The 23933-nt window shown below is 34.2% G+C and overlaps 1 protein-coding gene across 50 annotated transcripts in view; it reads left to right on the plus strand.

Moving 5' to 3' along the window:
* RIMS1 (regulating synaptic membrane exocytosis 1) overlaps positions 1 to 23933 on the plus strand; it is a 460984-nt gene that overhangs the window by 375347 nt on the left and 61704 nt on the right. For 36 of the 50 annotated variants that reach the window (XM_029943495.1, XM_029943497.1, XM_029943500.1 and 33 more), the window contains one exon: positions 556 to 722. The exons of the other annotated variants lie outside the window; for them this stretch is intronic. In XM_029943495.1, the coding sequence (XP_029799355.1) occupies positions 556 to 722 (167 nt within the window). The remainder of the gene's footprint in view (positions 1 to 555; positions 723 to 23933) is intronic. 50 annotated transcript variants of the gene reach the window in all.

Raw genomic sequence — 23933 nt, forward strand, 5'->3', positions numbered from 1 at the left:
TGTTTTCCAGAGTGGCTTGGCATAGCCCTTCTTTGTGAAGAGGTCTATTTTTTTAAAGTATTTGAAACAATGTGATGTCTCAAAATAGGGAAAATGTGTAGGTAAATTGAATAGTTTTGGAAAGAATCAAAAATACAGGCAGATAGAAGCAGCCTATGCCATGCTGGAATAGAGGTGAATAAAATGGGTAATAATGAAGACTAGAGCAAGAATAGAGAAACCAGTACACTAGAAAAAAAATACATAATACAATTTTGAGGTTTCAAGTATTTGTCAATAATTTATTTAGTGAATTTTCCACCCAAGCATTTAAAGTTTTTGTTTAATTTATAATTCAGCCTTCATAAACAATTTTTTACCACTCAAAGGGTATAGGACTTTTGTACTGAAAATCATATATTACATTAGTGTTTGGATTATTTTAAATCCCACACCTACTTTTATGAAGGTACACTTCTACTAGGTGTGGGCTAAGTAGTCATTAACCTCACCGTGTCTGTCTCTTTTCCCACAACCTGATGATGGAGCTCACACTTTCTTGTTTTTAATCTTTAGTATAACATACATAAAGATCAGTACAGAAGCTGTGATAACGTCTCTGCCAAATCATCAGATAGTGATGTCAGTGATGTGTCCGCCATTTCCCGAACCAGCAGTGCCTCACGCCTCAGCAGCACAAGCTTTATGTCAGAGCAATCTGAGCACCCCAGGGGTAGAATCAGGTGAGTTGGCAATACTCTCTATATAAACCGGGTCTATATCAAGGGGATAAAAATGCAACTAGCTTTCTTAATGTTCTTGCTAAAGTACAGTTTAGGTCAAATATCAGAAACATTTCACTAACATCATAGGGACTGGAGTGGGTGGAGCATTTATTTGCTGTTGTATAATAATTGCCTGTAGACTGTTTGGTGCTGTGTAGCTTACAACCATAGTCATAATTTTCAAGATTGCTTGGTGTCCCATTTATAGGAGTTTCTTCTTTTGTTAACTTTATTTGTTTTGAGGGAAAGAGAGAGAGAGGAGAGAGAGAGAGCATGAGCAAGGGAGGATCAAAGAGAGAGAATCTTAGGCAGGCTCCCCTCTGAATGTGAGGCTCGAACTCACGAACCATTGAGATCATGACCTCAGCCAAAATCAAAAGTTGGATGCTTAACCAACTGAAGCCACGCAGGTACCCCTACAGGAGTTCTTTTCTAATCTGATTAAATCCACAGAGTATCCTTTAGTCCAGTGCCAGAAATTCTTTCCTGTTAAGGGCCAGATAGTAAATATTTTGGGCTATGTTCATTTACTTTATGATGTCATTGTAGTGTAAAAGCTATGCAAACAAATGAGTATGGCTTTATTTTAATAGAATTTTGTTTATAAAAACAGGAAGTGGGCTACACTTTGCCTGTGGGCCATAGTTTGCTGGTCTCTTTAGTCCCATAGTAGTTGGTCTGCTTTTAGGGTAGGATTGAGCAGATGTGATACAAAATATACATCCCTAGTTTCCATAACATGAGTTGTAACAAATTTTGCATGAAGTTTGTTTAAATCTCCAATTGTGTTTTTGTCTTTTTACAATGAAAATACCCTGCTATGAAAGAGAAAAGGCTCTAGGAATCCAAGTGCCATATTATGTAAAGCAGACTCAATATGGGCAAGGCATATTTTATATTTGTTCTTAACTAGTTTCTGGAAATAGAAGTTTCATTGAAGAAATTTGGGGCTTGATGAATGGCCCAAGAGACATAAATGTTCAGAATAGGAGAAATTGCCTTTCTAATGCTCTGAAAATATGTTATACATTTTGATGATATACAATACAATATGTTCAAGCATTCCTTCTTCCTGGATTTTCCTATACCTAGCTCATCTGCTGAGGCAAATTGAGAGTAATTGTCTTACTGTTAATTAAGTGTCGTGTTCTGATCATCTACCTGAACAATTTCTACTGATGAAGATGTTAATAGAACATGCTTTATCTCTATTGATGATGTTCTTAGCATCTGGTCCTAATGAAATATGACGTTCTCTACAATTTAAGACAGAATCAGAAGAGCTAAAAGACATAACTGCATTGAGCTGCTTAGGACAAGGGGTAAAAATTATTCTAATAGATTCCTTTCAATTGAAATATTAAGATATTATATTTCAAAACCTATTCAATTTAGCAAAAATATTGATAAGCATGACTTTTACAAGGACTTTTTCACATCGAACTACTAAAAACAACTTACTGGATAATTATAAAACCATAGAGCTTGAAATAATTTTTGTTTATATTCACAGTAGAGGCGAGTACCTTGAGTCTTGTGCCATACAGTATTACTGTTTAATAGAATCCATATCACTAATCAATTACAGTAATAATTTGTGGGCCCATTTTTAATCTCTTGAAATTTCAAGAGAATAGTATTCCTCAAAACTTGGTCTTTAAGAAAAAGTTGGCTGTGTGATTTTTGAGGAAGAAATTAAAGAACAGAAACTAGGTAGTGCAACAAGGGACGATGATTCCATACAGAGGGTTCAGAAGACACTACATGGTAGGATGTTGGAACCAGGGTTACTCTGTGGGAAAATGCCAGTTTAACAGATCAACACTGATTATAACTATACCAAGATAGGAAACAAAAGATAGATGATTGTTTGTCTCCTTGGTTCACATGACTTCTCTTACTCATTAAAGGTGGTGTGGATAGGCATGGACCTAAGAAGGGCACAAATAACTTCCTAATGATAAACCAGTTTTTTCTAGGCATTCCTGTTTTCAGCTCCCTTTCCCATCTCTGAAACTTACAACATATATGAGCTGAGAGAGTTGTTGTTGTTTATTTTTATATATAAGTGGATTAAACAAATTTCCCCTTAAGGTAACATGAAGAATTAATTTTCTTTTAGTCCCATACTTTAGGTCAGTGATTGATTCTCTGTATGTGGCATACATTTGATTTCTTAGAAGACTTAGGAGGAAGAGAGATGAAAACTGAGATATGGGTAGCTCTTTATTCTGACATTCAGTCTAATTATCTTTTCTTACACATTCTTCTCCTCACATATCCCCATAGGCACACAGGCACACCTGTACACACACACACACACACACACACACACACACACACTCAGTTATTTTGTATCCATCATCAACCATGAGGTAAAATCCTGAGAGGAGGTTTTGGAATGAAAAAGAAAAAAAACCAAAATGGTATCCATATATAAATGCTGTGTCTCACTGATTGGGATACTGGCTGCAGTCTCTTCAGCCTTTAAATATTCCCTACTGTCATACCGAATACTGTGAGGCATGATTGTTTTCAGTATAGTACTGCATCTCATTTCTTTTTTTTTTCAGCTAACATATACTTAGGTTTTAAAATTCTATTTATTCAGGTTCATGGATAAAAGATGAAGAAATTTGATCAATTATGATGATAGAATGCATTTATATGTCATAATAAGTAGCAGCAAACATTTGAATTTCTGTCATACCTAAAGACATGCTTATTTTCCAACACTACCTTAAAGTATAATGCCTAAGCTACATACTCAAGGGAATTATAATCTATTTAATAGTTTAAATCTATTTTATCAATTTAAAAAATGTATATTTATTTTGAGAGAGAAAGAGAGTGTGCATGAGCGAGAAAGGGAGGGAAAGAGAGAGAGACAGAGAGAGAAAGACAGAGAGAGAGAGAGAATCCCAAGCAGACTCCATACTGTCAGTGGAGAGCCAGACTTGAGACTTGGTGTCACGAACCATGAGATGATGACCTGAGCCAAAATCAAGGGTCAGATGCTTAGCTGACTGAACCACCCATTGCCCCTAAATCTATTTTTATAGACTGTTCTGTATATATTATACATAGGTATATTATATATGGGATATATATAGTAAAAATTGAATATATATTATAGGAAAATTTGAATATATATATTCCATATTTACATAATATATATTCCATATTATACAGTATTATATAATAAATTGTATATCATATATATTCAAATTTTCCTATAACAAGAAATGTTTTATTATATGATGTATTTATTATACAATATACAATTTACACTATTATACGATTATATGTATATGAATAAAATTGGATGAGTTTTAGTCTGAAAGTCAGCACAGTGATTGAGAGGACATTATAGCATTTCCAAAGACAGTATTCAATACCCTAAAAGTCAACCAGATACCTATTAATCTCACAAAGAACCATAGAAAGAAATTGTATGATATGATCTTATCCACATTAATTACTAATTAATAATTATACAAAATCATAGTACATATGTATTTAAAATACCATGTACAGTTTGATTTCCTCTAACCAAGTATATTATAAACCAGAAAATGTTGAAATAAGCACATTTGAAATGAGCAATGGGCTACACAATCTTCTGTGTGATTTATCGTTTTCTAAACATTCCTTACTACATTTTCCTATTTATGATTCACAGTACCCATTACTATTTTTATGGTCCTAGGAAGTTTTCTATTGAAACAATTTGTTTGTCTTTGCGTATTCCAATATGTACTTATTCAAATATAAAATTTATTTCATTCCACAATTATCATTTTCATAGGATATTAATTCACATATTGAAAAGTTCTTGTAAGCAATTTGAAAAATTTTTTAGTTAATTAGCATCTTCTTTTTAAAGATAAAAAGGCTTTATAGTTATTTCAGAGCCTGTTTGAGGACAAATAGAATTAAGCACTTAAAGAATGTTTATAGGTTGAAAAATATAATTATGTTTGGATGAACAATTTCTAAAATACAATTTTCAAGGAGTAGTAAAGATTCATGGTCCGTCACTTGAATCTTTTGTGTTTGAGATGATTATGCACCAAATATTTTATCCACTCAGTATGATACTAGCAAACACATGGTTCTGTGTGACTTGAGAAGGGGTAACCCTTCCTCCAGATGCATCCTTAATAGTTCATTCAAAATAGTCCAAAATATGCCTCATGTTTTCAAAGCTCACATATGCAAGGGAACTATAGTAGGAAAAAAATGAACTATGATGTTTGCATTTAGGATAAATAACCTTGTATTCATATAACAAATGATGTTATTTTTTTAATTTTCAAGGATTAAAACAATTTAAAGCAAATAATTGTTAGTGTGATTCGTACAATACAAAATCAACACTTAATAGTAAGCATCAATAAAGATTGAGGTTCCTAGTTTTTCAGATATTTCTTGATGTGCCTTACAATTTTAATTTAGTATTTGCTTAAATATTTCTCAAAGAATGTTTTACCATCCAACCACAAAATATGTACAGTTTATTAGTAGAAGTGGCACAATCAACAATAACAATGCACATATAATAGAAGCCAGAAAGAATATGTTGAGGTTATGAGTTCTCTGTGTTCACTTTTAAATCTACAGAAGATGTTCATCCCAAAAGGAGATGAATTTTCTTGGTATAGCTCTGAAATTGTTTTTCATCTTTATCATATATCAATCACCGCTTCTCAGCCTTTTGGCTAAGATCAAGTCAAGTATAATATATATCAATCAAATCTATTCCAGGCAGACATGTTTCAGATGTTTTATACAAAACCACGCAGCAAATGCAAGCATAATCCTAAAATTGTTCTCAGATGTTATAGAATTTTACAGGCTTTCTCAAAACTATTTTGCAACAGCATTCGCATTTGTAACGTATGTTGTCCTGGATCTACAAAGTTGGCTTTGTAGAGCAAGCTGCATTTTAATAAACAAACGAGTAGCAAATTTGATGTAAATAGTTTTTGACCTTTTTGGCATATCCTTTCAAAAGAATACTTTCAAAAGCAATTATCTTTGTTTTCTTCATTCATAGTTTGAAAGACATGAAAGGGTTTTTTTTAAGTGACAGGAGACTTTGTTCATGTATTCACTCATTTCTTCAAAGTTACTTATATGAGTACCTATTACGGCATGAAAAAATGTTTAAGAAACATTATCTTTTATATACAAATAGTAATCTTGCAGCCATAAATTTACTAAAATTTGGCATTTGGTGTCAGTAGACATAATAATTAGTAAGCAGATACTGATAGAGATAGGTTTATATTTTGGGGGAATTTTAAAACATAGGTTAAATTATTTGATATTTTTAATTGTGATAGAAAATAAATCGATTGATGATTTCCAGAAGATAGTAACCTATAGATGCTACAGTTATGTTGGAAAATTTACAGAAAATTTCAAATGTACCTTATTTCACAATAGTTCTTTAGTTCTGCAAGAGAATACAGGATAACATTTAAAAATAATCTTCAGATTTTTTTGATGGCATTTGAGAAATACTTAACTGCACAACCACTTTCTACATTAATAGCTTAGAAGAAAAAATTAAACTTTCATTTTATGTATGTACTAATTATTACGCCTAATGACACTGAATGTATTAAGAGCGATCACGAGGGAAATTTTTTAGAGCTATCCACTCTTAATTTTGCATGCTTGCCTGTTGTGCTGTGGAAAAATAGTCTATTGAGATCGACAAAGGTACTGAAATGAAGGGAGGAAAAATATCATGGAAATTCAATAAAGGAGAGAATGAACTAGAACATAGTGAAAGATACTGGATATTGGATATCTGAGAAAGGAAAGATATTTTGCTGATCTTTAGTGGCTTCTTTTATAGTATAATGTTAGTTTTAATAGTCCAAGATTGATGAGTCATTATCACTATTATTTCCTGTGACCAGATTAAAGCTATAAAGAGATGGAAGAAGGTGCTATGTGCCCTTTAAAAAGGGTACCATAAAATTACTATGCCATTCTTATTAATATACCATATGACTGAATGTGCCATACATTTAAATTATTATACCATGCCATACTCATAACATAAACAAAATACTACTTGACCTATGAACATAAGTAACACAGCAGTCTTGATAACAGCAAGTTACAGAGCTCTTGAGACAGATGAGTAGGTTTTCCTGGTAAGGTTCTTCCGTGCAAACCACTGAAGACTGCTGCAGTTTGAATTAAAGCAGCACTGGTCTGGTTTGAAACAGCACTAGCCTGCTTAGTTTTTACCTTTCTACTCTGCCAAGTCATTATAGATTTACAAAGATGTATTTAGTTAAATTTGGGGAATGTCAGTTAAAAATTAGGTAAATGTTTACTACATAATAGACAAGAAAATGGTCAGTTATAATAAACTATAAATCACTATAGTATACTTTAGCTCTGCTATCATCCCACTGCCATTTACATATTTTTCCAGTGTTTTAATTATACATTATTTTCTTTCTCCCTTTATCAACATTAGTTTGCTTTTAAATGCTTTAGGAGTCCCACATATTTTCTCGTTTTTTTGCTAGGTTTTCCTGGTAAGGTTCTTCCTTGCAAACCATTGAAGACTGCTACAGTTTGAATTAGGTAGCCAATTAAATGATAGAGACTTTCAGATTAGAAGAAAAAAACCTAAATCCAGCTAATGCCATGTATAAGAGATACAACTAATACCATCACAGAAAGGTTCAAAGTAAAAGGATGTGAATAGTTAGAATAGGAATAAAAATTTATATTTTCATATAAGATACAACAGACTTTAAACCAAAAGAATACTATCATTAGAGATAAACAGGTTCACTACGTAATGATAAAAGGGTTACAATACCAGTTAATTGGTAATTCCAGCTCAATTCCCTCTCTACCACATACTGGCCTTATGCCATTTTTATATTTATTTGTAAAATGAAGTTATCAATAATTACACTACAGGGATGTTTCAGTGATCATGATCTTGCATGTGAACTATCTATAAAAATGCCTGGTACACAAACAAGACACTTAATAAATCACAGTATTTCTAATACATTAAAAATATAATAGGGGTGCCTTGGTGGTTTAGTCAGTTAAGTGTCTTGACTCTTGACTTTGGCTCAAGTCATGACCTCAGGGTCGTGAAATCAAGCCCCACATTGAGCTCCATGCTTAGTGTGTAACCTGCTTAAGATTCTCTCTCTCTCTCTCTCTCTCTCTCTCTCTCTCTCTCTCTCTGCCTCTCCCCAACTTGCATGCATGCGTGCTCTCTTTCTCAAAAAAATTAAAAAGTAAAAGTATAATAAAATACATGTTACATAGAGCAAAATTATGAAAAGTAACACATGAAATAGGTATAAGTCTTAGACTTTCATTTTGGGAGTATTCCCTGTCCTCCTGAAATATATGCATTAGAATGTCACCAGTGAGGGCCATTAAGTCTTAGGGAGGACCCGAGGTTTTCCTTGTTCTTTAAGGGCCTTGGCTCCTGCAGGGATTTCAGTTCTAACTCCCCACTGGGTCTGCTCTAAATTTCTCATCTGCAGAACCTCCCAAGACATTCATAATCCATTAAGCAATCTGTTTTCAGTTCTCTTTCAGTCTTTTGACTAACGGGATTTGCCTTTCTTGTGAACTGGGTTTGTTAATTGTAATGAGTATTTGTTGCAATTTCACTTAATTTCTTGGCATCTAGAAGTGAAACGATTTTCAGAATGTATCATCTACCACATTGCTAGAATAGCTATTGAATATTTAATGCATTACTATTTTCTTGAGTTTTTAAATGTACTCACTTAAAAGGTTATATCTAAAATGAAATTAATGAATAAGAAAATAATTGTGTGTATAAAGAGCAAGAAGACCTATTGCCCTAGGGACCACATTCTAAGTTAGAGAGCAGGTGTCAGGGCAGCACAAGGAGAATTGGATCTTGAGGTGACAGTGAGATCTAAGGTGTTGAGAAAATAGCAGTCAGGGACATCAAGGGAGAAGGTGGAGGGAGCTGAGGACGGGAAAATGAGGACAGAAAGGAGCTCCAGCAGAGAAAGGACCACTGGAGATGTAAGGAAGAATGGTAGCTAAGGAATGGAGAAATAATGTGAGGAGAAAGGGGAGATTACAGCTAAGATGGAAGAGGCGATTCTGGGAACTCAGAGGATGTTGGAATTTAAGGACGGAAAATAGGTTGGCCTCTGATCAGAGGAGCACTTAATTAGTAATCATCAAATAGAGAGCATTTTGTAATCCGAGTCCCAAAGCCCAGATGGTCTGTAGGCTGCCTGCCTGCCCTTGGAGGCTACTTTCAACTCAAATGCCAATCTGATTCAGTCAGCTGTGGCCAAGATGACAAGATACCAGACCCATCACACTGAGCAAAGCAAATGTATATGACCATTTTTTATTCAAAGGGGAGCAGTGTAGTTGGGAGGCATGTCCAAAACAGGTTGCTGAGAAGCAAAAAAACCAAAATAATAAAAATTTATCATAGATCTTCAATTCCACAGATTGGTACAGAATATTTGGGTAGAATGACCAGTGCGTCACAAGTACATAGCCTCTGGAACAGCATGGTTTGTCTGACTTGCACAGGTCCACTTACATGCAGATTTTTTTCAATATGTGCACTACAGTGCTGTAGATGTATTTTATCGTCTTTGTGATTTCTTCCTAAAACTTCCCTTTCTCTGGCTTATTTTATTGAAAGAATACAGTATATAATACATATAACATACAAAATATATTCAACTATGTGTATCAGTAAGACTTCTAGTTAACAATAGACTATTAGTAGTTAAATTTGGGGGAGAATCAAAACTTATATGCAGCATTTTGACTGTGCAGGGAATCAGTACCCTCGGCCCCCACATTGTTCAAGAATCAACTGTAATTAGAATCTCATAGACAGCATGGCACTGAACAGAGATGTGTGGATATATTGGTGGTAGAGACAGTTGCATGTCCACGGAAAATATTTAGAGCAATCAATTCAGGTTGTCTACAGAAGGTATTCATCCAGCTAGCCATATTGACAGATAAGAAATGTGTGATATGAGATGATTTTTTAATGTTTTGCTATTCACTGAGTATTGTACACCAGCTTTTGTTGAGCAGCGTTTGTGTGTGTGTGTTACAAACATATATTTAACTGCATTTATAATAGCATGGAAATACATGAGGATATATATTTTAAGTAGCTATTTGCAGCCATTAAGATACTAAAATATTTCATAGAACAAATATAAAAACAAATATAAAAACTATGTTCAAAACATAGTATTTGAACAGAATAATTATATTCTTCCTACCTTATTATTCACCTGGTTCCCAAATGAAAAAAAACACCCTAATTTTTAACTCTCCCCTGTCTTCCTTCTAATGCATTGTTTCCCAATGTTTTTACTATTATCAACCCCCTAAGAAGCCTTATAGATGTTCTTTTCCTAATTGTCCTTCCCACATGACATTGTAATATCACAGATAACTCTATATCTGTTTATATACCGTGGCTATTTAGAGGACTACAAACTGTTATATTATCTAAGAAATGTTTACTCCTCTTACCTCTGCCATGAACCAGTTATTACCCTTTGGAAGCATATCACTCCCACTGAGAATGCATATTGAGATGAGTCATCAAGTCTTACTGATTTTGCTTCTTGAATAGAACTCATGATCGTACGCTGAAGATTACAGAGAACAGAGGTGTTTATTCCCCTCTAAGTGCCAGTTGAAAACTATCCGCATTTTTTAAGAACAAAACTAAAAACCTCATCTACCGTGAACGTAGGAGACAATTACATCTTTAAATTATAAATGATAGAAAACAGCTTTTAAATGTAGTGAAATCTGGACTAAAATAGAAAAAACACCAAGAACAGATGCTGACTTTTCACCTATTGAATAGAATGTGGAGCTCTCTAAAATAAATGGCACAGCTTTGGAAAGCCCCATCAGAAAAATTCCCATCTACAATCTGTGAGAAATAGGGACAGTTTTAGCACTGAAAAGCATTGAAAAAAAATGTTCTATGCCTCAGAGTAGCGGATGCCATCAACCCCGAGGAGAAGCCTCAGGAGTCAGCTATGACAGAGAGTCTATGGAGGGCTGCAGAAGGATCAATATGGCAAAAGCTTTTGATGTAGTGTGCAAAGAAATTTCTGTAACACGATTATAATACTTACATCTTCATTACTAACCTAATGGAGATTTTGAAAACATCATTGGTCTGCATAATTCTACCATTATTCAAAAATAAGCAATAAGATGGTACAATCAATCCATCCAGCTCCAGGCATGACAACATAGTTTGTATCAGACTAACCTTCCTACCTCTAAAACTACAAAAACAAACAAGCAAATGTTTCAGGGTATTTGGAAGCAATGAAATAGGCAAAAATCTGAAGTACTTCAATCTTTGAAAGAAGAGAAGAACATAAAATAAATGCCAAATTAGTCCCAGTTTTCTTTGAAGGTACTTTCCAGTTCAGTGACTTGGAATAATGGAGTCCAAGCAGAAAGCAGCAGGCTTACTGGGCTGAGGAGACAGATCACCGGTAGACACTAGCACAGGAGCTGGAAACTGTGCGTGGAGGGCTCCAAAATTTACATGGTGCCCTAATGAAATTTGTTGACTACTGATGTGAGCATGCACAGGGAAAGACTCCCAAGAAACCAAACAAAAACCAGCAGCTAAAAGATTAAAGAGCTGAGCAAATATTCCCACGATGCCCGATGCTGGGGAGACACAGATCGTCTTCAGTTTCTGAAGTCAGAGGGGCTTGAAAAACACCTTTTGGCGTGGGGGCGCCTGGGTGGCTCAGTTAGTTAAACATCTGGCTTTGGCTCAGGTCATGATCTCACTGCTCTTGAGTTAGAAACCCACAGCAGGCTCTGTGCTGACAGCTTGGAGCCTGGAGCCTGCTTCAGATTCTGTATCTCCCTCTCTCTCTCTCTCTACCCCTCCTTCACTCACTCCCTCTCTCTCTCTCAAAAATAAATAAACAATAAAAAATGAAAAAATACTTTGGTTTCTTATATGATTTCTGGAAGGGCCAAACTCCAGGAATAAGCATTACACTCTACAAGCAATGGCAAAGCTTTAAAATCAACTCTGATCAGGAACAAGATGACTCCTCTACCAACCAAAACAAGTTTTACCCTTATTGAAGGGAAATAAGAGTGTCTGGCATCTAATTAAAATTTATGGGGCATGATTTAAAAATTAATAAAAAAGGACCAACTGACTAAAACCAACAATACAATATTTATATAAGGCCTTTAAAATATCTATGATTAATAGGTTCCAGAAAACAAAGGAAACCAGAGACCTAGAAACCATTTAAAAAAGTTAAACGGGAATACTAATACTAAAAGATACAAAAAAGTTTTAATAGGTAGATTTAATGGCATATTAGAAGCAATAGAACAGAGAATTCTTGAGCCCATCAGTGGAAAGTATATAAATCCGTGCACACAGAGAAAAAAAAGAAATTGGAGAAGGACATAAGAGACATTTAGAGCATAATGAAAACGTCTTCTAATATACATGTAGTTGGGATTCCAGAAGGAAAGGAAATGGCATAAATAATACCTGAATACTGAGGTTCTAGCTGATAGTTTTCCAAAACCAATGAAATACATCAAATTGTAAGTCCAAAGTCCTTTAAAAATCCCAGGGTCTATAAAGAGAAAAAAATCTATCAGTATCCTAATCAAAGGAGTACTGAAAAGTAAAGAAAAAATATTTCTTAGAAGAATCTCAGCAGAACAAAAGAGACATTAGTTTTCACTGCTTCACTGAAGTAACGACGTCAGACTGGCTGAAATTTCGGCAGATACTGTGAGAGCCAAAAAGCAATGGAATGAAAGGAAAAAATGCTTTAGGAAAAAAATAAAATTTTATGCTTAATAAATATTACCCATCAGACTAAGGAATAAAATCCAGTAGGAGAATTCGTTACCAATAGACCTGTACTCCATGTTAAAGGAAAATGTTCCCAGTCAAAAACACTAAATGTGAGGAAAGAATGAACACTGGAAAGAGTTAATGGTGATAACAACAACATCTTGTGGTAGTTACAACATATGTAGAAGTAAAATATATAAAACAAGGTAGAAATGGGAAAAGTAGAATTAAGCTGTTCTAAAGCTTTGGATTCTTCTAAAAGTGATAAAATGTCTAATTTAAAAATGTTTCTAATAATTCAAGGTACATATTTTAATCCTTAGGGTATCCACTAATAAATAATAGAAGAACACATAACTCAAATTCTGATAGTGGAGAGAAAAGGTACAGAATTAATCTAGTTAGACAAAATGAAGAAGTAAAAGAAGAAAATGATTATTAAAAATAAGTGGCAAGTGGTAGAGTCACTTCCAGTTATATTAGTAATTGCATCAAAATTAATTGGTCTAAACACATATATCCAATGTCATGAAATGAAAAAAGGAAGATCTCAGTCAAGGATACACAAATATTTAAATGGCATGACCAGTTGTATGCCAGTAAGTTTTACAATTCAGATCAATGTTAGCCAAACTATGACCAACAAGCCAAATCTGGCCCATTGTCCATTTTTGTGGAAAAAAGGTTTATTGGAACACATCTATGCTCATTTGCCTATATATTATCTATAGCTCTTTACCCACCAAATAGCAAAGGTGAATAATTGCAACAGAGACAATCGGCCCACAAAGCCTAAAATATTTTTTATCTGTCCCTTTACAAAGTAAGTTTGCCTAACCCTGACTTGGATGAAACAAATTCCTTGGAAAGCACAACTTACCAAAAATGACCTAAGGAAAAATAAAAGCTTTGAAGAGTCCTATATCTGTTTTTTTTTTTTTATTTTTTAATGTTTCTTTATTTCTGAGAGAGAAAGAAGAGAAAGACAGAGCATGCGTGGGAGGCGGGGGCAGAGAGAGAGGGAGACATAGAATCTGAAGGAGGCTCCAGCATCCGAGCTGTCAGCACAGAGCCAGATACAGTGCTCAAGCCCATAAACAGTGAGATCATGACCTGAGCCAAAATTGGACGCTTAACCAACCAAGCCACTCAGGCACCCCGTGAGAGTCCTATATCTGTTTTTTAACTGGTTTGTAATTATTTTAATGCTCCCGAAAACTCCTTACCCAGGTGGGCTCACTGATAAATTACTCCAAATATTTAAAAAATAATTCTCTTAGGCTTATACCAATATCTCCAGAGAATAAAATGTGAAAAATACTTCCAAAATATTTTTGTGAAGCCAGCCTATTCTTGATAAATTTGATAAGGACATTAGAAAACAGGAAAATTATAAACCCAAGTCTCTCATTAAAACAGATTAAACAAAATTTTAGCAAATTAAATCAAGATGGATACATAATGGATGGATAGATTGATTTTGAAAAATAGAAATACATTATGGCAAAAATTTTTGTTCCATAAATGCAATATTTGCTTATTTTCTCCATGTAATTCATTACAGAATTAAAGAAATTATGTCATCATCTCAATAGAAACAGAAAAAAAAGTATTTGGTAAAATTCATCACATATATATAATAAAATATCTTAGCAAACTAAGAACTTTCTTAAAATGATAAAATTTACCTACAGTAACTCTACAACAAGCATTTTACTTAATAGGGAAATACTGAACACTTTTGCCCCAAATCCCCTGAGGCTGTTCTCACAACTTCTATGGAACATTATTCACATGGCCCTAGCCAATGTTGGACCTGGTAGTACAGCAATACAGCAAGAAAAAATAAGTTAATAAAAGCTATAAAGATTGCAAATGGAGAATTTAAACTGTCATTATTCACAGTTTATATGATTATTCATATTAAAACCCCAAAAGAATCTATAAAACAACTTTTAGAATTTTTAAGTGAATTTAGCAAATCATTGGATATAATGTAAATATACAAAAATTATTTGTATTTTTATACACTAGCAACAAGCATTAGGAAATTAAATTTGTAAAATACCATTAGTACAATATAGTCAGAAACAAGAAATACTTAGGAATAAGTCTATTACCTAGGAATATACTAGCAAAATATATGTGTGCCCTCAATGCCAGAAGACTATATATAGCTTCACGCATGTGTATATGTTTGTGTGAATGAAATTTAGTAAGAATTGCACAGAGGCAATTACTTGTGAAAGGTTGGCATATTTGAAGTGATTGAATATAAGTAGTGATCTAACTTGAGCGCATCCCTCAGTTCTAACTGATGCCTATTATTTAAATAGGTCCACTAGACACCGTCAGTAGGTATTTGATGCCATCCTGCTTGTCAGTCATCAGTCCTGTACATTAATGAACATTTTGAGATAGATTCCTGGGAATTGTTTCTTAATGTTAATTAGCAAGTTTCTATTTATATTCAATTTGTGATTAGTAACTTGTGTATTGATCCAAATAGCTTGGGTTGACTTTCATTATTTTTGTAAACAGTATTGTGAATGTATGTATATTACAGCCATCTTTAAATATCCCTTAAATTTACTGGTCCCTTTTCAGGCTTACCTTGGAATCTTGGTAGACTTCCAGATTTTTTTAATGTGTTGAATATTTATAAAGTGATTACAATTTATAAATATTTTTAAATTCTTGTTTGAAATGAATTTCAGATTTGGCTATTACCATGATTTCATTGATTCACAATTGCTTATACTTTGCCATATATGAAATTGGTATGTATTTTACAATTGATACCATGCCATAGTTTAATTAGCAACATTTTTTCTTTCTTAAGAATACATAAAGTAATAATATATCTTAATATTGATGATATCTTTGAATTGATTAAATGCATATGCATTATTCTATACAACCTTTACCATTTTATGTGAATAACGTCACACCAAGTCATCTGTAATATTTACAGTGTGAGCCAAAAGTGATAATCACCACCAGACATCCTTTGCAGTACCTGTGAGATCCCTAAAATTGTGCTAAATTCAGTACATGAACTTTTTTATTATCTGTAGTTTTAGGATCCCATAAGCCAAAGAACAAACACTGGACCAGTTTCCTTGCAGACTTTGCATGCACTGGTTGTGCATATGAAGTAGATCTCCTGTTCCTAGTGGTCAGCTTGCCACTTCCGGTTAAAGGAAATTTGTTCCCAACTAAATATTCTAAGATCAGTTAATTATTTCAACTGAAAACCATATTCTTATCTTGCATTATTATATTTTGTCAACAAATGACTCACAGAACTTATTATATTGTGAATATTTACATCACATGGAGCCAGTTTGTCAAAATTTTATTTTTTTGCCCTTCAGGCTTGCTGTCTGCAACTACAATAAAACAGGATAAATAATTCACTTTTCCTCAACTTACAATTTAATGTATCTACTCAAGTTCTGTCCTTTTAGTATCTTCATTTGCATTCTATGTATTTTACTGTAAGAAATGATTTCCTTCGTTTCCTTTGATAAATAAAAAACACATCTATTACCTTGAATTTGTATCCATATATTTTACATTACATGCTACTTTTGTTTCCAGTGTAGAACCAACCATCAATAGTAATTACACTTTTATTTTATTTTTTAAGCTTATTTTTATTATTTATTTTGAGGGGGAGGGGCAGAGAGAGAGGGAGAAAGAATCCCAAGCAGGCTCTGCGCTAACAGCATAGAGCCTGATAATGCGGGGCTCAGTCCCACGGACCACAAGATCATGACCTGAGCTGAAATCAAGAGCCAGACGCTCAACCTGCTGAATCACCCAGGCATGCCAGTTATAATTTTAGGCCAACCTTCTATTTTATAGAGAAAACAGAGGTAGAAAATACATCATAGCAGCCTGTCATATGCAAGAAATTTAGCACACCAGCAAGTTATATAGCACATGTGACCAAGCACCCTGAGCTTATGATATCCCTTAGACATTTTCTTAAAGTTGCAAATCTGAAGATAAACCTTATCAAAGCAAAGCTACTGGATACCGTATGAAAATTAGAAGCATTTTTAATGTACATATATATGTATATATATATATTCCTTGGTTACTAACCAAGATTTATATTCTGACTTACTTAGCAGTTATCCAGATATTCAGAGATTTTTTTATTAATTAATGAAATATAATGCTAATGCTAAATCTTAAAGTTAACTAATTAATCATTTGGAAATTTTAAGCTGACACTCCAACCAGCTTAATTACTATTGATATCATCAGACTTTTATCACAATTATAGTTCAATTTAGTTATTACATAATTTACATATTTTATAATCTCAAACATTATTGGAAGAAATCTTAACTTACCCATTAAGTAAAACTAGTATAGAAAGTTTAGGAATTCTAGATTAATCTGTCTGTCTATGAAAACTAACCTAAGTCTTTAAAAATAAAGTAAGATTTTGTGCTTATGTTATATACCATGCTGATTAAATCTGTAAGAAGACATAAAGCTGGTTTTTTAAGTTGCAGTATAATCCACATACCACAAAATTTGCCCTGTGAAATGATGCAGCTTAGTGGTTTTTAATACAGTCACAATTAGGTGTGCAATCATCACAACCATCTAATTCTGGAACATTTTATCATCCCCCACAAGAAACCCATACCCATTAGTAGTCACTTCCTCTTCCTTCGAGCTCCCAGTGACCACTAGTCTCCATTTGTCTCAGTGGACTTGACTATGGGACATTGCACTTACATGGAATCATACAATAAGTAGCCATCTGTATGTAGCTTCTTTCATGTAGTATGTTTTTAACTTCATCCATGTTTATAGCATAAATCAGTACTTCATTCCTTTTTATGGTTGATAATATTCCATTGTGTGGATAGACCACATTTTGTTTGTCCATTCGTTGGTTTGTGAACATTTGAGTTGTCTTCTTTTTAACTATTAAGAATTATGTTGATATGAATATTCATATATAACTTTTCATTTGAATATGTGTTTTAAATTTTATTGAGTATGCACCTAGGCATGGAATTGCTAGGTCATATGGTAACTATGCTTAACTTTTGAATGCAATTACTGAGTCGTTCAGTAACTCTGAATTTCATTGAACTATATCTAAGTTTAACAAAACTGTCAGACTTTTCCAAAGCAGCAGCAGTATTTTATTTCCTCATCAGCAATGTATGAGGATTCTAGTTTCTTCAGATTCTCATCAACACTTGTTATTGTCTCTTTTTTATTAAAACTATCCTAGTGTATATGAAGTGGCATCTTGTTGTGGCTCTCATAAGGCTGTTTTTAAGCCAAATTTATCAAACTAGTTTGATATCTCTAAGGATTCACTTTGTGGGCTTAAATTTTTATATTAAAATTCTTCTGAGTTAGCAATTCCTTGAGAATTTTTTTCTTAAAAGGCAAGCACATTCAAAATATTAGAATTTCAGTTTATTTTTTCTATAGAGATTCTTCAGCTACCTATATTAGAATTACATAAGTACCTACTTACCTGTATAGATCAATCAGAAACAGGGGTTCTATTAATTTTCAGGTGCCTTGGGATCTAATATCTGTCTGCCTGGACAACTTTCCCTAGGGTTCACAGACAGTAAGAGGTTTTTATTTTCAGTAATAAAGACTATTTTTAAGCATGCCAAAAGAACTAGCAACTTCAGTTTTACCACTTAGCCCTAAGGCCAAAATAACATGGAAACCAAAGCCCAGACTGTCAAGGGCAATTCTTTTTTTCGGTGCACACAAGCCATTTTCATAAGTGATGTGAACATCTAGTAGCAAACAGACTTGTAAAAAGACTAACAAGCCAGATTTTCTGTCATTCACCACCCAATTTGTAATATATGCTGATGTCTGCCATCCAACAGATTTAATTCCACAGATGGAGTTCCTATTGTTGCTTCCATTTGTGAGGAATGTATCATTAGTCACAAGCAAACAAAGTAAGAGCAATATTTACCAAGAACCAGAAATGAACAAAGAAAATGGAAAGCCAGTCAGTAAAAAGAAAGCAGAAACTGAACGTCATGTTCTTTTGGCACTCGTTTAAAAGCAGCCTTGGGCTTAAGGAGTTCATGAAGTACCCTGCTCCACCAACAAAGTTTAGTTGGATCCAGCAAAATGTCCACTTGGGAATTGTGATGGGACTCCCCAACATAATCAAAACATAATTCTCAGGGCACCTGGTGGCTCAGTCAGTTAAGCATCTGACTCTTGACTTAGGCTCAGGTCATGAACTTATAGTTTATGAATTCAAGTCTCGCATCAGGCTCTGCACTGACAGTGTGGAACCCACTTGGGATTCTCATTCTGTCTCTCTGTCCTTCCCTTTCCAGCTCTCTCTCTCTCTGTTTCTCATTCTTTCTCTCGCAAAAATCAATAAATAGGGGTGCCTGGGTGGTCAATTGGTTAAGTGGCCGACTTCAGCGCAGGTCATGATCTTGCATTTGTGGATTCAAGCCCCATGTTGGGCTCTGTGCTGACAGCTCAGAGTCTAGAATCTGCTTTGGATTCTGTGTCTCCCTCTCTCTGCCCCCCCTCCCCTGCTCACGCTCTGTCTCTGTCTTATAAATAAATAAATAAATAAATAAATAAATAAATAAATAAAATAAACAAAAAAAACAAACAAACTTAAACATAATTCTTAAAATTAAAACACAGTAGTAAGAAAAACACATAGCAAGTATTGAAGTTTTAATTAATTAGTGAGAAAAACAACAGGGTGATATTCTGGTTCCAAAAATGATTCTAGAAGCTTGTATACTTATATATACATATATATAGTCACTGAAAAAAAGGAATGCTGGAATAAGATTATGAATTTAGATTCAAAACTGGATAGTATTCTCTAGGTCAATAAAACCATAACGCTTTGGAGTTACCACCTCTTCTAAATAGTAATCATTTGTCCTTATCAGTTTTATTCAAGTTAACATCTACCTTTACAGAGTTGTAAAATATTTGTAGCATTATTATAACAAGAGTAAATAGTAAATAGAAATGTTGCATTCCCCTGAAGAATGTCACTTGACAGCTGGTTAAGTTCAGGACTGAGTACTAAGTGCAGGTAGAAAAAAACAATTGAAATTTGCAATATATAGATAATAATAAAGCCTCAGACCAGAGGAGACATCTAGCTAGGAGAGTTAGGCGCTGAAGAACTCCAGTATTTAGTGATGAAAGAGCATAAAGTTCTTGCCAGTGAGGCACTAAGTAGGAAAATCATAAAAATAAAGTGTTTCAAGATCAATAGAATGAAAAGCTTTGTCATATACATGATTTATTGGGAGATAAAAAGGCTAAGGACTGTATGATAATAGGACTTTGCGATGTGAAGAAATCATTGGTGACTTTGATTAAATGCAGCTTCAGTGAAGTAGCAGGGACAACGCCTGATTTAAATTAGTTCAGGATAGAATAGGAAGAGAGGATGTATGAACAACTGTTTGAGAAGATTTTTTAGCAAAAAGTCAGTCAGAGGGAGAGGGAATATCAAAGAAATATGGGGTCTTTTTGTTTAATTTTTAAAGATGGGCTGTGTCATAGTCTATTTGTACACTGACATCACTTTTTTTACTCCCTACTCATAAATCTTCACTTCACTCAGCAATGGGAATGGCACTGTGTGGCAAATTTAGTGATGTATAAGGTGCATGCTGATATAAAATATCAGAATCCTAAATTAACTAATAGAAAATAGAAAACAAAGGGCTGGGGGGGGCACCTGGGTGGGTCAGTTGGTTAAACATCTGACTTTGGCTCAGGTCAAGATCTCATGGTTCGTGGGTTTGAAGCCCACATCAGGCTCTCTGTTGTTAGCAGCCTGTTTCAGATCCTCTGTCTCCTTCTCTCTGCCCTTCCCCATTACATGCTCTCTCTTTCCCTCTCTCAAAAATAAACAAACATTAAAAAATTTTGAAGAAAAGAAAACAAAGGACTGGGAAACAATAGCCATGGCAATAGGAGGACTCTTAGAAGTTTATGAAGCAGAAAGCCTTCAAGTACATCCTGAAGGATCCAGGTGCTAAATAAAACTAGATGATAGGAATAGTTTTCCAGGCAATGGAAGCAGAACAAATAAAAGGCCATGACAGAGGGAAATAGCATATTGAGGCACCTGGGTGGTTTAGTAAGTTGAATATTTGACTCATGATTTCAGCTCAGGTCACAGGGTCGTGGGATTGAGCCCCGTGTAGTGCTCTGTGCTGATGTGGAACCTAAGATTCTCTCTCTCCCTCTGCTGCTCTCCCCAGATCACATATCCATTCTCTCTAAAAGAAAAAAAGAAAGCATATTTGTACTAAAAATGGTAACCTTCACATGGATTAAACTACCCTGACTGATTAGACCCCAGAAACCTCTGCCCTCAGTTAGGTAAACAGAATTGAAAATGCTTTAGCATGTTCTCTTGAAAATTACAATATTCTAGATTTTTTAGGAAGCTATGCACATTCATCGTATCATATAAGAATGCTCTAAAGATTCTTGGGGTGCCTGGATGGCTCAGTCGGTTGAGTGTCTGACTCTTGGTTTATGCTTGAGTCTTGATCTCATGGTTCTTGGGATAAAGCCCCACATCAGGCTCTGTGCTGGCAGTATAGGGCCTGCATGGAATTCTCTCTCTCCTTCCCTCTCCACCCCTTCCCTGATTGTTGTCTCTTATACTCTCTCTCTCTCAAAATAAATAAACATTTTAAAAATGCTTTCAAGGTTCTAAGTAAAATATTTTATTTGAGGAAAAAGTATAACATTTATTCACAAAATCATTTATAACATAACTTCTTAATCCCCTAAATGGTAACCAATAGAAAGATTTACCTAATTTTTTGGAAATTTTGTCAACGTAGTGTGCGCTGGTGGTATAATGGTGAGCATAGCTGCCTTCCAGAATTATTGTCAACAAAGTAGAGTGTTTCATTGCTGTGATTAAATATCCAGGAAAAATAAGTGTTTGAATCTCTTAGCTCATCTTGAATACATTTTCATGATAGAAATATCATTGAAAACATTTCTTTATACTTTTAAATTTTTCTAGAGCCTAAAGAACACTATTAAAAATGTTACAATGGTACTTTTTGTAAAATAACTTTTAAAATAAAAATTGAAATTGTAGTAGAATTCCATTTTCCTGGAATTAAGAAGAAGAAAAAAGGTACCTGTTAGTTTATCCATACTTTACTATAAAGGTAAAAATAAAATCATTGAGGAGAGAAGTTTCCAGTAACTTCTGTGAGGAGTGTGCTGAAAAGATTAATGAGCAGTGGAAGGGCTACTGATTTCTCGATCACAGGTGTTTTAACTGAAGATGAACATGATGACTACAAACCCGACCAAATTGTGACATTGCTTTATGTCCTTCAGCTGAAGTCTGCAAGTAAAATAGTAGAAAAAGCAAGTAGCAAGAGTAGACTTCAGGCGATGTGGCAGACTTAATGCATTGAAATAATTTGTTGAGGACACAGAAGAAATTTACTGGAACATTTATCAGGAAAGAAAGTCCACTGGAGTTCGGAATATAAACCCACAGGAATCACTTTTGGACTGGCTATATATTCATGTTTTGAAAAAGAGTTTGCATAAAATGCATAGCAAAATTATCATATTTGCAAATGGCTTTAAAAACTTTGAGTTAATGAAAAGTTGATTAGAATAAATTTAAAGAATATAAATATTAATATTATTATTGATATGGACCAATTCAAGTAATACAACTAGGGATTCCAAATGATATCTATCAAAGAGGGGTCTCATTTTTCAATTCACTTCTTGGAAGGATCCTAAAGATCAAACAGTCTTGTTTCTTTTCCACTGATTCTAAGCCTTCTACAATCTCACTCTTCAACCTTTCTCAACTCACCCCATATCAATTTCCCTTTCTCCTAAAACACTCATTATATATGTGACCACAAATATATTACATGATATCAAGAATTTGTTTCGTCATTTCTAATCATATTAGGATTTATCCCAACATGAGTATTAAATGTCATCACTGTTAAAAGATGCTATATTAAGGGGCTCCTGGGTGGCTCAGTCAGCTGAGCATCTGACTTCAGTTTGGGTTACGATGTCATGGTTCACGAGTTTGGGGTCCTCATTGGGCTCCCTGCTGTCAGCACAGAGCCCACTTCAGACTTTCTGTCGCCTTCTCTCTCTGCCCTTCCCCTGCTCATTCTCTCTCTCTCAAAAATAAACATTAAAAGTACATATATATATACATATATATATGATTTTCTCTCTCATCTGTCTCCCTCTGCCCCTCTCCCCTACTCATGCTCACTAGCTCTCTCTGTCTCTCTCTTTCTCTCAAAAAGAAAAGATGCTATATTAATGTATTTTGTACTTGAAAACAAGAAATAGAAAATCGAAATTTAAGATGGTGCTGTCATGTAAGCCAGCTTTTTGCAGGTGTTTTAAGAAAACATAAAATAACAAGGGTCATTTCAAATCTATCAAACTAGATCTTTATTGGACCAAAAGGGGCCAGTCTAGATGGGTATACAAGTGCATATCCAAAGTAATTTAAAAGATTTGAAGAATCCTAACATCTGTGGTCCCAACTGGCCTTTCCTACCTCTCTCCCCAGTTCACAGACATACATTTACTTTGGAAAGTAGAGATGGGTTTTTTTTTCCCACTAACATGGTGCATGAAATTCTCAACAATAATTTTCTCATTTAGGAGAGAAGGGCAGTAATCTGTTCAGATAAATGAGTACAGTCTGGGAACAGAGACAAGTAAGTTTTTGTAGGAAAGGAAAAAAAGAGTATCTCAACCTGAGCATATGAATTTGAAATACAGAAAGAGAAAAATGAGATAAAATTTGGAGGAGATGGAGCATGAGGGGACAAGGAAGTAGGAGGGAAATGCAATTTTCTTTGCCTCATTAGTAGAGTTTCCTAAACTCATTAAGCTTCAGGTAGCAAAAGAGATGTCTATTAGTTGGAACTAGAACAGAGCTGTTTTCATTTTTTTAAACCTTGTGTGTCAAACTCAGAATATCCATTTTTAATAACATTTTTTCCTTAGGAACATATATGAACTTGTCTTATTGATTTAAATATCGTTTTTTTATTTGAAAGTAACACAGTATAAAATCGGTAACATTTACCTCCTTGTGGATAACATTGGTTGTTTTCACTAAAAGTTTATGGATTCCTTTGTTGAAATACTATTGTTTTGAGCTATGTAGCTGTAAGACTACTACGCAACTGGCATTCCCCCCTAAAAATTTG

This window comes from Suricata suricatta, chromosome 7 (genome assembly GCF_006229205.1).
Source record: "Suricata suricatta isolate VVHF042 chromosome 7, meerkat_22Aug2017_6uvM2_HiC, whole genome shotgun sequence".
Taxonomy (NCBI): Eukaryota; Metazoa; Chordata; class Mammalia; order Carnivora; family Herpestidae; genus Suricata; species Suricata suricatta.